Source organism: Acomys minous, assembly GCF_964271855.1.
Source record: "Acomys minous genome assembly, chromosome: 8".
Lineage (NCBI taxonomy): Eukaryota > Metazoa > Chordata > Mammalia > Rodentia > Muridae > Acomys > Acomys minous.
In genome coordinates this window covers 72,736,779-72,752,753 of record NC_140489.1, presented here as the reverse complement: position 1 = coordinate 72,752,753, position 15,975 = coordinate 72,736,779, and the positions used below count along the sequence as shown (strand labels likewise).

At 40.2% G+C, this 15,975-nt stretch overlaps 1 protein-coding gene across 4 annotated transcripts in view; it reads left to right on the top strand.

The window, feature by feature from the left end:
* Nucleotides 1-15,975, top strand: part of DOCK4 (dedicator of cytokinesis 4) — a 421,713-nt gene that overhangs the window by 192,400 nt on the left and 213,338 nt on the right. For all 4 annotated transcript variants that reach the window (XM_084791186.1, XM_084791187.1, XM_084791188.1 and 1 more), the window contains exons 5-7: nucleotides 3,941-4,037; nucleotides 10,901-11,049; nucleotides 15,016-15,100. In XM_084791186.1, coding sequence (XP_084647312.1) covers nucleotides 3,941-4,037; nucleotides 10,901-11,049; nucleotides 15,016-15,100 — 331 coding nt within the window. The remainder of the gene's footprint in view (nucleotides 1-3,940; nucleotides 4,038-10,900; nucleotides 11,050-15,015; nucleotides 15,101-15,975) is intronic.

The window sequence follows — 15,975 nt, the reverse complement described above, 5'->3', positions numbered from 1 at the left end:
GGTAGATTTTTGACACATGGAGTCATCTCTGAATTACCGTGTAATTTTCACTTTATGGACAAAATATACAGGCTCTGGGATAGAAATCACATATTTATGCAAATAGCAATAAATAACAACTTTTATTTGAACTTCAAAGCTGCAGTAAATAACATGTTTGGATTTTCATTTCACCAAAAACTTTCCCGAGATGTTATTTAAATGGATAACTTTACATTTGCTCTCTGGAAAGAGTTCAGTGAATGAGCATCAGCAAGTCATTGAGAATCTATGGTACAAACACACTGGGTTTCCCTATTTGGAGAAAGGTTAAAGAATCTAGGACACTAGTATGCTATTTGTCATATATGTTAATACTTTAAAAAATTAGTCTTTCAAGATCGTGGATTCAAAGTATAGTTTTAACCTGCTGGCGAGACTTGCCTCTGAGGCTTTTGTTTCATATCCTGAGTTTTTCGTTTGCAGTTTTACTTCTGCTTTCTTTATTGAGTCTGTTTCTTTGTTAAATTCTCCGTTCATGTCTTGAACTATTTTCATTCTAGTGTTTGTATTGTCACAGTCTTCATTACGTCAGTTATTCATATCCTGATTAAGTGCTTGAACATAGTCAAGGTTGCTGCTTTGAAATCCTGGTCTTTTGCTTTGGCTACATTGCGTCTCTCAGGCTCTGTAGGTGGTTGTCATCAGGAATAGGCACAGTGCCTCGGTCTACCCACCCCTTAAGTTGTCCATCTGTCCGAGTCCCTGCAAACCCCGCCCCCCCCCCACTCCCTGATGCCTTTACCTGAAGCCAGTCTGACTTTCCTGTCTTTTATGCGGTGAACCACCCAGACTCCATTATACATTGTGATGAAGGAAGAAAGAGCTTAAAGGCTCTGTAGTTCCTTAATTTAGTTTCTTGTTGCTGTGATTGCTATTCCCTGGCAATAGCAGTTTAAGGGAGAGTTGGTTTTCGTTCAGAGTTTCAGGTTGCACTCCATCCTTATAGCAGTCAAGGCATCAGGAACTTTAGGCAGCTTGTTGCATTATATTCACAGCCCAAAGCAGAAAACAGTTAATGAAAACATGCCTTCTTAGGCCTAACTTTTTCATTTTTAAATTCTGTCTAGGACCCAAACTTAGGGAATAGTGCTCCTCACTCTTAAATCAGATTTTCCCACATTGATTAACATAGTAAAGACACCCCACCCACCCCAGACCTAAGACATGTTCACAGGCTGAGCTCTTATTCTTGACAGTCCCCCTCTGATTCTCTTATCTCAGGGAATTCTATGTTGTATCCTGCCGACAGTTAACCAAGGCAGTGCCAGGTGCCGTAAGACATAGTTTTACAATAAATACATTCCCTTTCTCTTTTTAAATTTTTACAGTTTATCTTATGTCTATGAGTGTTTGTCTGCATGTATGTTGGTGTGCCATATGGGTTCCTGGTATCTCTGGTACTCGAATTAGAGGTCTGATGCTCTGAACTTGAAGTTATGGATGGCTGTGAGCCACCATGTGGGCACTGGGAATAGAACCTGTGCCCTATGTAATTGTAACCAGAGATCTTATCTGTTGAGCCAAATCTTTAGCCCTATATATGTTTTTGTTGTTGTTGCTTTCCTGCTGTACTGGTATATATCTGCTCATGAACCCCAAGAAGTTGTAAATGTGGATAAGGGTATTCCAGAATTTGGTGGCTTTGAGTTGAAGGCTTACAGCTCTAGGCCATCACCAGGCTAGATGGGGATTATATGGCAGTGGGATGCAGGGTGGATAGGATGCATGGTGGATGGATTCTTTTCTAAAAAGGAATTACTGCATTTGTTGATGAACTGTGCAGTAGGTCCACAGATCTGGGACTGTGGGAGAAAAACCTTGTCCTGAAACGTTCAAGGACACGGAATGCCAGCTGCTTGTTCTCCCTGGGAGAAAGCAGTTCAGGATGTTGATATCGCCTAACTTATTTTAATGTGATGGACCGACTGTGAGGGCGAAGTGGATGTAAAGTTCATCCCAGAATAACTGAACAAAATATAACTTCAAGCTACTTAAGATAGATTACTTCTATACTAATTTAGGTGTTTATGTAATTAACACAAAAGAGCTCTCTTGCCTAAATGATGTTTTGTTTTTAAAATTTTACATTTTGTTTGGACAACCCCAAGTGAACTTTCTACATCTTGAATTGACTGTGGTTCTTTCCTGGGTCTTCAGAGCAAACTAGGGTCTATGATAAGGGTCTTTAAATTAAATGAGAGTTCATGAATTAGGGAAGATGCTTCTGTGTTGTTTAATTCTTGATGATACCTCAGCTTATTTTATTTTGTTCTATTTTCCAAGACAAGGTTTCTCTATGTATCCCTGGCTGTCCTGGAACTAGTTTGTAGTCCTGGCTGGCCTCAAGCTCAGAGATCTACTTGCCTCTGTCTTCTGAGTGCTGGGATTAAAGGTGTATACCACCAGCGCCCAGCCAAGACCTCACTTTTAAAATGTTGAGTGCAGTGGCAAGAATTCCTGGGCATTTCTTGTTTCCTCTTTGGCCTTGTATAATATTATTTTATAATCTCTGAATACAAATATTCATCATTTAAATTGCAACAGCTGCTTCAAAAGCAGGGTAAATATTCTGCCTTTGAGAAGTATTGTGGGTAGGCTCTTTGCACGGTACTGTATCCTCCATAGGGCTTATATTACTGTTTACTTTCTTTCTAGTCTTAAATCCCAGTTTTACATTTTCAGCTTCACTTATACCATAGGAAAAAAAGGGAAATATTCACAGGACAGGACAGGTTTTTTTTGTTTTGTTTTTTTAGCAATAATGAGAAATGAGGATATAGAGCTCAATGAGGGGAAGAATCAAGCCAAGGTTTTAATTTCTGCACTTATATTAAGAGGATTTCCCCCAAAGAAAGTGGTACACACTTAGGCATCACATCACAAAGGACCTGCAGAGCAGTTAGCCTCCTGCTAAGAAGAAATCTCACTTGGAGTGTCATAGTCTGTTTCCTTTTACATATGAGCTGTTGGCCTTCAGAAAATAAACTTGAAATAAATAAAGGAGATAGGCTCCACTGATATGGGTGATAGCAGCCTTCTGAGAGGCAGCAATGATAATGGCCAGGTAACCTCTTGATCCTGTACAAAGCTAGAAAGCATTTGGCAGAACAAACTAGAGATGGAAAAAGGGGATCCTTCCATGCGAACTGCATGACCAAAGGCCAAACGAAAGCCCCTTGCCATTTGTCTTATGATGCTTCTCTTTAGGACAGCCATACATACCCCACTAATACTACTTGTTTCTGACCTTAAAATAAGAAATGACAAGAGCCTATTTCTTATCCTAAGCACAGTATGGAACATTCTGGAATGTATATCCTAATATATATGACATCCTAAGCCTTGGTTGTGCTGCCTGGTAGCAGTATTAACAATACACACTATTTTTCATTAGCCTGTTCCAAATAATGTAATTGAGGGGTAAGTGAGCTCAAATGGATGCTTAGTGAATGCTATAGGTACAGGTTTGTTACAAGTTCACATACCATGCACCTAGATGGCTGGATAGTATTTCTTTTACTCCTGTTGAGTCCTCTGGTCATAACACTCAAATGGCAGAAATCACCTCATGATTGATGTAGCCTGGTGACCTTAGGTGACAGATGAAACTGTTGAGTTTGGAGAAATTAAAAGCTATGCCTACTCGTCAACCTGTCACAGGAGTAGAACACTTGTATCTTCCTTCTCCCTGCACCATTCAGTCTTGACCTAGATTCAGTGACTGACCTCTTGCATTGTACTAGCCTCACCTATAGCATTCCTCATACAAGCTCAGAATCATGTCCTAGTTGATAACTTCCATACATCAAGCAGCTTTCTTTCCTAATTTATCTTCTTGAATATTTAAAAGTAAATGTGGTCTCTGATATAAACGTTTTTGTCTTCTTAACTTTCATAGACAATTTGAAATGGTTATTCCCACTGAAGATTCTGTTATCACAGAGATGACATCAACATTAAGAGACTGGGGAACCATGTGGAAACAACTCTATGTCGTAAGTAACTTTTAAAGAGCATGGATTTTATTTAGATAATTGCCTTAAGAAAAATGTGACCATTGAATGGCCATCGACTAATCTTTGAGAGCTAGCTCTAAGCTTGCTTGTCCTTCTTGGGAAGTCAAGGATGTATATCTTATTTAGTCATATTTGTTGTACATTATAATCTTTGTCCCCATGGAGCATGGGTTTTATGTATTGTATTTCAATATGAGAAGCATATAAAAGGTAGATTTTCTGACCTATAACCAAATATGACTTTAAATGGACCTAGTTATTTGGATTTCCTAAATGGTTTTAATTTCTTTTTTTTTTCCATTTTTTTTTTACTTTATTAATTTATTCTTGTTACATCTCAATGGTTATCCCATCCCTTGTATCCTCCCATTCTTCCCTCCCTCCCATTTTCCCCTTATTCCCCTCCCCTATGACTGTTCCTGAGGGGGATTACCTCCCCCTGTATATGTTCATAGGGTATCAAGTCTCTTCTTGGTAACCTGCTGTCCTTCCTCTGAGTGCCACCAGGTCTCCCCCTCCAGGAGACATGGTCAAAGGTGAGGCACCAGAGTATGTGAGAAAATAATATCCCACTCTCCACTCTACTGTGGAGAATGTTCTGTCCATTGTCTAGATCTGGGTAGGGGTTTAAGGTTTACCGCCTGTATTGTCCTTGGCTGGTGCCTTAGTTTGAGTGGGACCCCTGGGCCCAAATCTGCCTATCATAATGTTCTACTTGTAGGCTTCTAGGACCCTCTGGATCCTTCTACTTTGCCATTCTCCCATGATTCTCTCATCTAGAGTCCCACTAGGATGTCCTCCCCTCTGTCTCAGTTTCCTGGTAAGTGAAGGCTTTCGTGGGACATGCCCCTTGGGCTAATATGCAGATATAAGTGAGTATATACCATTTGAGTCTTTCTGCTTCTGGGTTAACTCACTCATTATGATCATTTCTAGCTCAATCCATTTATCCACAAATTTCGGGAATTCATTGTTTTTAATAGCTGAATAGTATTCCATAGTGTATATGTACCACAGTTTCTTTATCCATTCTTCTATTGAGGGACACTTAGGCTGTTTCCATTTCCTAAATGGTTTTAATTTCAAAGATGAAGATGATTGGTGATGGTGGTACACACCTTTAAGGGGCAGAGGCAGGTGGATCTCTGTGAGTTTGAGGCCAGAATGGTCTATTGAGCTGGTTCCAATACAGCCAGAGATATACAAAGAAACCCTACCTTGGAAAATAAAAACAAAACAAACAAACAAACAAAAAGAACCCATTCTCAATAAAGTTTAGTGGTAGTGCATATCAGCATATCTTAGTTCTATAAGTAATTTGAATATATCATAAATGAAAACTTAGAGTCAGAGAATGTATTCTAAATATAATAAGGAAAAATAGGCAATTTTGTAAAAAAAAAATGGGTTAGAGATATGTCTGTGTCATTATAACAAATTACATTGTTAGTACTTGAGTTGTCTGGCCCTATCCTGTTAGAACTGGTGGCTTTGGAACTACCTAGGAAAATCCACAGGATACTTTTAGATTCTAGATGAGTTGCTGAGGTGTGGTCTTGGCTATCAGTCAGATTGTGCACTTCCAGGTCTCTGTGCTGAGAGAGAGACAAGAAAATGCAGATGTGGCTGTTAGGATTGTGTGTGTGTGTGCGTGTGTGTTGTTGTTGTTGTTGTTGTTGTTGTTGTTTTAATTAGAAATACCATAAGCTGAGTAGTATTTCATAGTGTAAATGTATCACAGTTTCTTTATCCATTCTTCTACTGAGGGACACTTAGGCTGTTTCCATGTTCTGGCTATTGTGAGTAAGGCCGCTATGAACATGGTTGAACATATGTCCCTGTTGTGTGGTGGAGCATCTTCTGGGTATATTCCAAGGAGTGGAATAGCTGGGTCTTGAGGAAGCCCTATTCCCATTTTTCTGAGAAAGCGCCAGATAGATTTCCAAAGTGGTTGTACCAGTTTGCATTCCCACCAGCAATGAAGGAGTGTTCCTCTTTTTCCACATCCTCACCAGTATGTGGTGTCACTTGAATTTTTTATTTTAGCCATTCTGATGGGTGTAAGATGGAATCTCAGTGTCATTTTGATTTGCATTTCTCTGATGACTAAGGAGGTTGAACATTTCTTTAAGTGTTTCTCAGCCATTTGATATTCCTCTGTTGAGAATTATCTGTTTAGTTCTGAGCCCCATTTCTTAACTGGGTTATTTGGTTTGGTGGTATTTAATTTCTTGAGTTCTTTATGTAATTTGGATATTAGACCTTTGTCAGATGTAGGGTTGGTGAAGATCTTTTCCCAGTCTGTAGGCTGTCGCTCTGTTCTGTTGACAGTGTCTCTTGTCTTATAGAAGCTTCTCAACCTCATGAGGTCCCATTTGTTAATTGTTGACCTTAAGGCCTGGCTGAAATTTGTGGACAAATGGATTGAACCAGAAATAATTATAATGAATGAGTTCACTCAAAAGCAGAAAGAGTCAAATGGTATATACTCATTTATATCTGGACAGTAGCCCAAGGGGCATGTCCCATGAAAGTCTTCACTTACCAGGAAAGTGAGTCAGAGGGGAGGAAATCCTATTGGGACTCTAGGTGAGAGAAGCATGGGAGAATGGGGAAATAGAAGGATCCAGAGGGTCCTAGAAACCTACAAGAAGAAAATTATGATGGGCAGATCTGGGTCCAGAGGTCCTGCTCAAACTATGACACCAGCTAAGGACAATATGGGCAGTAAACTTTGAACCCCTACCCAGATCTAGCCAATGGACAGGACATTCTCCACCGTTGAGTGGAGAGTGGAGACTGACATTCACACGAACTCTGGTGCCCTGTTTTTGACTTTTTATAACTCTCTCATGTCCCCTTGATGGGGAGGCCTGGCAGCACTCAGAGGAAGGATAGCAGGCTACCAAGAAGAGACTTGATACCCTATGAGCATATACAGGGGTAGGAAGTCCCCCTCAGTCACAGTCATAGGGGAGGGGAGTAAGGGGAAAATGGGAGGGAGGGAGGAATGGGAGGATACCAGGGATGGACTAACAATTGAGATGTAATATGAATACATTAATAAAATATTAAGAAAAGAAGAACACTTACATTTATAAATTTTTTTTAAAAAGCAAGACCGTAAGATCTAAGTATTATTGCATTAAATGTAATGTTGTAAATTATCTGAATTAGTGCATCTGTAAAATTCTCAACATTCTAGTATTGTACTATCTCTGTCTCACTGTGTGTGTGTGTGTGTGTGTGTGTGTGTGTGTGTGTGTGTGTGTGTGTGTTGTTTCTCCGCACACATGTGTGTGCATCAATGTCCAGCTGTAGTGGAGCAAGGATGTCCACATTTTTTTATAAGATTGTTACTGAACACCTAGTTAATTTTATTTTGTTTAGTTACTTTTGCATGCTTTTGAGGTTATGAGCATCCACTCTGGGGACAGCCTTGATTGGTTTAAAGATCAGCACATAATAAAATCTACAAGTAATATCTTTGGCTATTGTCCTGAGTAATGGGAAAGGGTCGATAAGCTAACACTGTCTCTGATACTGGAGTGATAGTTATTTGAGGAGCAAATATGAAATTCAGCCCAGAGATAGACTGACTTTTGGAATGAGGGTAACATCATCATGGACTTTCTGTTTTCCCTTTTCCTGGTTATATACATGCCTTGCTTCATCATACATTTGTGCGTCTAGGGCACTATCCACAGTCTCTCTTTTAACAGTTTTAGAGCAAAGCACCAACCTTTTCACTGAAAGATGTTTGACGAGAGCAATAAGGTTTATAGATTGCAAATAGTATATGAGGTTATATATGTAGACATTTAGCACATAAAAGAATGGTAAGTGCTTAAGAAATACTAGATTGCTCTTTTCAGTAGTGTTGGCAATGCCTTAAATGATAACCTTTAAAATATCCCTTAATAAATTCAGCAATGTAAGCAGGAAAAAAGTTGAGGAGAAATGCAGCAGTATTGGTACAGACCCTGAGCTATGTTTTACATCTCTCTTCTTTGGGGCTCTTCCAGGTACTTTTGTTCTTGTCTCTTATCAAGGATGACTTATCCCAAGTCCCACACTGAGCAGTAATGCCAGAGTCAAGATCTGGGTCTGCTGACACCAGAGCCTGTTCTGTTTTCATATTGAACCAAGTCAACCCTCTGCCATTCGCTAATATAGGAAACTACAATTCACTCTTGGCCACATGGCCAATATACTGTGGGAATTTCTAGGTATTGTGTTTAATCCAGTTATTTATATTATAATATATTCTTCATTTAATACCAAATTGAATACAGTTTTTAAATACTTTTGTATGCTTCATAACTACCCAATTTTTTTTCAAATTCAGTTTTTTACAAAATATAATTTTATGACCGGATCATATGTTTGTGGTTTTCATTGTTTTTGCTTTCTTTGCTTCCCTGCTTATTCAATAAGTGTTAACTGTGAAACCTAGGCTGGTAGGGAATAGTAGCATTTCCCTTGTATAGATAACTTCCTGGGACTCTTATTAAAGACAAGAGCCACCATGCCCAGCTCCTTTTCTTATAGTAGCCGGGCACATTGATGACTGACTCAGTGTGTAGTGGGAATATCCCTTCCACTTATACAGTTTCTTCCTTGAGGAAGAGCTGACCAGCTAGTTTTCATTTTCATGAAAGATTTTGCTTTCTTCTCTTGTCAACATCCCTTGTTAGTAGAGGTGATGTATAAAATCAAGTTCACCCTGATAAACAACAAGAGTAGGTGCATGCCTTTATCCGCATGGGGGTAGGGTGCTAGCTCTCTCCTTTGCTGCATGAGACCTGACTTTTTATACCTCTCTCATGTGATTTATTTTCACTTAGTGGGCATCCTCAAATGTTTTTTGGTCTTCTGCTTATTCGTTTGTTTGACCTAAACAGAACCCGCTTCTGGAGGTGTACAAGAAATAACACCTATAAATCGATGTGTTCATTCATTTCCACCTCTGGGAGCTCAGGCACAGCTGCTGTGGATGGGAGCAGACACTGAGCAGTTAATTACAAGAATATCGTGTTACAGTGCCCTTGTAAAGCCTTGTAAGAGAGTGTGCAACATGAGAAAAGAGCAGGCAGTAATAGAAGACAGTAATAGAAAACAGGCTCAATAGAGTGAGTGCTGAGTTGAGGGGAGAATGAGATTATTTATGCCATGGAGGATTGGAACTGACTTCCTGGAGAGAAAGTCTCCTGTCTTTCTAGCATATTTGTCAAACCCGTGCATACCTGATGGTCTCTTAGAGCAACAAGCATTAGTACAGCAGAAAACACTTTACTACTATGTATACATACACACATATGTTTACCTATAATGTAGAAGTTTATAATTTTTTTGTATCTTAAAGCCCTTGAGAACTTGTAGTGGATAATAACCTCTGTAAATTGACACCACTATTCATATACAGCAGTGGTTCTTAACATGTGGGTTGCGATCCCCTAAGAGGTGGTATATCAGATAGCCTGCATATCAGATATTTATATTATGATTTGTAACAGTAGCAAAATCACAGTTATGAAGTAACAACAAAATAATTTTATGGTTGAGGGGTCACTACAACATGAGGAACTGTACTAAATGGTTACAGGATTAGGAAGGTTGAGAACAACTGATATAGACTATTACTAATATTTGAGGAGGAAAAAATATATCTTATTTCTAAGAAAGCTGCGCGACAGATAATTACCCAGTATCTCTGTGGTAAGATGTATATTTTTCAGTGTTGGTAAAGAAACAGTATTTATTGAGAGATTATTGAGAGATTATTGTGAACCATGCTGAATCATAATATACTCAGGACGTGAGCATTTTTCTTCACACTGGTATGCTAACTTCTCTGTCCTCACAGTGACCCCGTGGTATTCACTGTGGTGATATTTACAGATAAGGAAACACAAAGAGATTTGTGAGTTGCCAGAGTGTTTTATACTAGACATGATATAGGTGGAGGTCAGGTGACAGTCATCTGACCCCTAAGTTGGGGCATCACCTTGTGCCATTGTCACGTGTGTGGTCACAAACCCATAAAATATCTTTGTGGAAAACAGTCCTGCCCAGTTTCACTGGTGACTGAACTGACCCTGCCGGTTTTTGAAAACAGTAAAGATAGCAAGATCTAGACTTTAAACCTTGGTTTTCATCCTTCTTTCCTTCACCAGACTACAGGCTTTAGTGGCTTTGACCAAGACTATACTGCAGCTACATGATCTCCTTAATTAAATAAGAAAGTGTGTGAGTCTGAGTACTGATCAGACCATGGCAGTAAATACTGATCAATGTCTGCATCTGACCACTCGCTGTGTTTTCAAATTCAAGACTTGATGAAGAATTAGGGCCAACTTTCGGGAAGTGGGTGCCAGTGTTTCCATGTCATTGGTTTTAGTTGCATGCAGCTATGGCTCAGACCAAAAAATATGAGCCCGAGTAGTCAGGGAACGCTGCTTGACAGGTTGAAGTCAGGCCACACCTTAAAGCATAGTTGAGTTTGGCTAGAGCTGAGGAAGAAGTCACTGGGGAGAAAAGTGGGGCTGTGTGCTCAAGCAGAGACTGGGCCAAGTCTAGGTGTGGCACATTGAGAACAGGGACATAGCGTCTGTGTTAGGGAGTTGAGATGTCATGGTTAGCTTGGACAAAAGAGCCGCACTGTGGACTTGGATGGAAACACATAGAGCTGCAGGCTCTCTGAGGACAAGGAAGCAGGAAAGGTTTATTGGTGGAGAAGCTATCTACACATGGCAAGCACATGGCCCTCCACTCTCTTTTGGTTACCTTCCATTTCAGCAAGAAGGCCGACTACCAGATCTCTGTGTTTGCCTATTCCTTAGAGAAATGAAGGTGATCTCTTCCACCGCCTGTGGCACATCATGAATGAAATCCTGGATCTGCGGCGGCAGGTGCTAGTTGGCCATCTTACCCATGACAGGATGAAGGACGTGAAGCGCCACATTACTGCCCGACTGGATTGGGGAAATGAGTGAGTACTGACGGTTACAGGGTACTGGAAGGAGCCCAGAAGGGACGTCAGTTAAGCCAGGGTGTGCTGACACCACTGGGAGGAGTCACACACAGATTTCTTCATTCTCCCCACTTTAGGCTTTGTACGGACTGTCAATGATGGAGCCAAAAAAGCCACATCCTGTGGGTCTGGCGTGGACATTTAAAAAAAAAAAAATATATATATATATATATATACACACACACACATACATATATCTTCCTAATGCCTGATAGTGTGACAGTGTACATGTGGTCACAAGAAATGTAATAGTCCTAGCGACTGACTAAAGAGTTTCCTCTATCGTGTAGTCATTAGGTTTGGTACATGACATGCTTTTATTCTGTACCTCCTATATACCGTGTATAGCTCAACAGTATAATCCAGTGGGAGACACTGATCTTCCCGGTCTCTGCTGAATGTTTTGTGGCAAGTACACAGCTGTTGAGAAGTACTATGCCAGCATCATGGCCACTTTGAAGAGCTACTTAGGAGAACTCAGGTGGAGGCTGTCATTGAGTGAGATTTACTTTTAAATAAAAATGTGGGGGACTTGCTTAAAATGACAGCCAAGCACTTCAGTAGTAAATCTAATTACTGGAAACTCCAACCAAAGCTGGTACTCTACTAAGTATGAATATGAATATATGAGTGACAAATTAGGATAGCCAATGTTGTCGATGCTCCTGGGCTGCACAAAGCCCAAGACTAAGGCAGTGATACAGTTTCCTAATATCCTGCAAGGCCACACCCATCCTCTCTTTCATTTTGTCAAGCTCCTATTTGTTGTTTGGCCTTTAATGGCTCTTACTACAGGACACTGGGAAGGTGTGAGGAATGAGAATGAACATGGGACATGAGAAGAGAAGCAACCAGGAAGGAAACCCTGAGTCATTTACCTATTTTTTGAATCTGGAAAAAACCCATCTGGAAGTGGAAAGTTGTTTCCTCTAAATACAGGAAGTGGCTTTCTCAGAAACCACACTCTTTCAAGGCTGTCAGGGTCTGGTTGATTTTTTTTTTCTCTCCACCACTCTGATATATATCTTCCTGATATATATGTATATAAATATAGATGTATATATATATACACACACACATACATATATACATCTATATATATGCATACATATATACATCTATATATATGATAGATAGATAGATCGATAGATAGATAGATAGATAGATAGATAGATAGATAGATAGGCTTGGTTGTTCTGGAACTCACTGTAGACTAGGTTGGCATCAAACTCAGAGATCCTCCTGCCTCTGCTTCCCAGGTGCTGTGACTAAAGATTTGTGAGATCATGCCCAGATCACTTGGTCCTTATCCTTATTTTTAATTTTATTTTTTTACTTTTATTTAGTTATAGTTGGTTATTGGACATTATGCCAGTCCTCACTCAAATGAGGACAATTTTAATAAAAATTGTGGATCAAGTGAGATTATCAAAAATCACAAGAAACTATGAACAGGCTAAAAATCAAGCAAACAGCAAAGCAATCAATTTTCAGTATGATGAAGAGAAACAGAAGAATGAGGAAGTGGAGGAAAATTGTGAATTAGGGCTGTATTAAGGCTAAGTGTTTGACTTACATGAGTTCTAACTTGTGCCTTGGGCAGTTCTATAACTAATTTATGGTACATTGATTTTAAAAAATGATATATGAGATGAACAGTATGTTTTAAATCATCTTTAAGTGCAAAAAAATTTCCCAAGCTCTTATGGTCTTTTATTTAAATTTTATTGACAATTTATTTAATAATAATTTACAGTGTAGAGATCATACATTGGCCATATTCCTACAAGGATAAATTCATTCCCTTATTAAAAAGTGCTAAGTGGAAAGTAACCTAAGATAGTTTCTTTTCCTATTGAACAAGGTCTTATTGTCCTGGAACATGATCTGTCAGCACATAAATCTCTTACCAATCATAAGTTAAGAACGTGTTAAGGGTCAAGTTGCACACCAGACTGCTGAAGAACAGTGAGGAATCATCCAGATTTGGGAATCTTAGATGAAGTAGGAGACAATCCATTTTGTTCACTAACAGAATCAGTAAAAGATAGTTCTCTCCTGAAATCCCCAGGCAGAACTAAAGTGATGGTACAGATTTCTGTCACCCATAGTGTTATCTATGATAGCCTCTGAATTCCTGTTGATGGCACATGGAAAGGCAAAGAGCTTCATCCTTCTTCCTGGTGTCACAGTGTTCCAATGGTTGACTTGATACAAAGGTTGTCCCTTCCTGCCCTGTTCCTGGCTTCTTAACATCCTGTGTGGTCTTGTTTCATGTGTTTTCTCTAAGCCTTGCCTAATTTTTCCACATTCTTCTTAAAGCAGTGCTCTGATTCTATTCTGTGAGCTAAGAAACCTCAAACTGTGGCTTCTTCACCCTAGACAGTCCCTATTAACTGACAACAATGAATAGCAACAGGTAAAGATGCTTTTCACACAGTTATTACTTCAAAAAGCTAGCAGCAGCTGATAAGCCAGGCCATCCAGAGAATAGAGACTTTGAATACTGTTCCTTTCCGTAGAAGTTCAGGAAGAGCCTGCAGCTCACAGCTGGAATTGACCTTGACTCATTTTTGTAGTGTTGGAGGTACCTGGCCCTTGACAGATCATTTTTTTCTAATGTTATAAGGGTGGATCTAAATTCTCAGGTTCAGATTCATAAAGAAAGGAAACCCATGACAACCAGGAGGTAAAGCTATTAGTCCTGTTTGGGTTGAGCATTTTATACCAGCCTCTCTGACAGCTGGCCAGCTGTGGATTGTTTTTCACAGACATCAGGTGCCCACATGAGGGCTAGTAGCCAGATATGCATTGCCAAGAGGAGATGGTCTCTCTCTACTTTCACTTCTCCCAGAAGAGAATGGGGCTTAGGGCCCTTCTTTTAGAAGAAACCTGGGCTAGGATGGTGCTAAGTTTCTTATGTGATTATATCCTATGCTAGAAGATATTTCATCCAGAAGGTAAACCTGGTATCAAATGATATCTCACTACCTAGTTCAGTGACTCAGAGAAGGAGACAGAGAATAGTAACCGCCCCTGTCATAGGCCCTGGAGTGGTAATCATAGGAAGATACGACTGGTTTAAGAATAAATAGCTGTACTTGCTGTGGTCTGAAAACTCAACTAAATGAGTAGATATGTGCTTTCTTTCAGTATCTGAGCATCATTTATGAAAATAAGGAAGGAATTGGGTGTTGAGTGACAGTCTTCCCTCTTCTTAAGAGCGTGTATTTTTCAGGGCGACTAGGCAGTTCTTGGCTTGAAGTAGAGGCTGAATTAGAAATTTTAGTGATGCAGCATTAATGAGATTTCGAAGCAGGCCTAGAATTTCAGGATTTTCTTGTTATTTTTAATACAAAATTTAGGAAAGCTGTGATGCTGTAATTGGAAGTGTAATGCCAGAAGACTTCCTGGAGAATGATGCTATGAAAGCCACAGAGTAAATTATCGTCAATGAACCAAGCATGAGGACAGGGGTGTGAAAAGGAAGGCAGTGTGCTAGACAGGGAACATTATAAAGGTGGTAGGGAGCTGGTTGGGGTGACTACAGATGCTTAAGGAGGTAAAGGAACTTGTGTGTCATTGGTATCCGTGTTGCATGGTGGTTGACCTAGGGAGGAGTGGGCTAAAAATACAGTGGAGGGAAACTGCCCTTGCGTTCTGCTGTTCATATAAAGCATCCACTAATGAGAGCCCTAATGCATCCTGTGATGGTTTGCCTCTGTAACCTCTGTTTCCCAGTTTTGCCCAACCATGTTCTGTGTCTACTCCAACTGCATAAACAAGTGATGCTAGACACAAATGGGGAAAAAGAAATGTAACTGATCAGATTTGATCACAGTTCCACACACTGAAGTCAACATAGTCTTAGTACGTTCCATAAATGTGACTTTTCTCCCACATGTTTGACTTTTTTTTTTCTAGACAACTGGGACTAGACCTGGTTCCCAGGAAGGAGTATGCAATGGTAGACCCCGAGGACATCAGCATCACAGAGCTGTACCGACTGGTAGGTGCACAGACCCTTTGCTCACCGCCTTGCTGCTAATTTTGTGGTTTCCATGGCATTCTGCCTGCTAGATGTTTTAAGAACTGGATGTTCCTAGTTTAGTTTGAAGAGAGTAAAGAGCCTCGCAAGCTGAGGTGACCATGCCCCAACAACAGGACCAAAGCTCTTTCTCTGTTGTAGAACACTGAGCCTCTCCACACAGCTCACAACTTCACAGGCTCTAGGAAGTAAGTGCAGACTTTTAAGTTCCTTCACACATTCCTTGCTCTTTTGGCTTTGTCCAGTGAAAGGCTTATAAGTCGCCCTTCCTTATCTGTGTGCTTCTATTAACTAAGGTGCTATCCTTCCCTTCCTCCTAACATCACTGTCACGTATATGGACTTCAAAAAGTATCTTAAAAGCAGCCTTCGTCCGCTGTTTTTACATCCATCCTTGGGCCCCCACCCATTTCTAAAGATGACACTAAAATATTTGAACACAAGATCACCTACCACACAATTTTCTTTCCTAGTTGCCTGGTAGTCTACCTTTTGGCTTAGTTCCTTCAACATAGTCCAGTCTGCCCTTGAATTTATCCTGTGCTTCTAAATGCCTGTGTGGAATTTCATGATAGTGTCTTAGTTAGGGCTCTGTTGCTATGAAGAGACACCATGACCGTGGAAAATATTTAACTGGGGCTGGTTTACAGGTCAGAGGTTTAATACATTATCGTCATGGTGAGAAGCATGGTGATACACAGGTTGCTATGGTGCTGGAAAGGTAGCTGAGAGTTCTATGTCTCAATCCATAGGCAGCAGGAAGAGACAGTGAGCTAGTAGGCCTGATTTGAGCTCCCGAAACCTTAATGCCTGCCCCCCCAGTGACACACTTCCTCC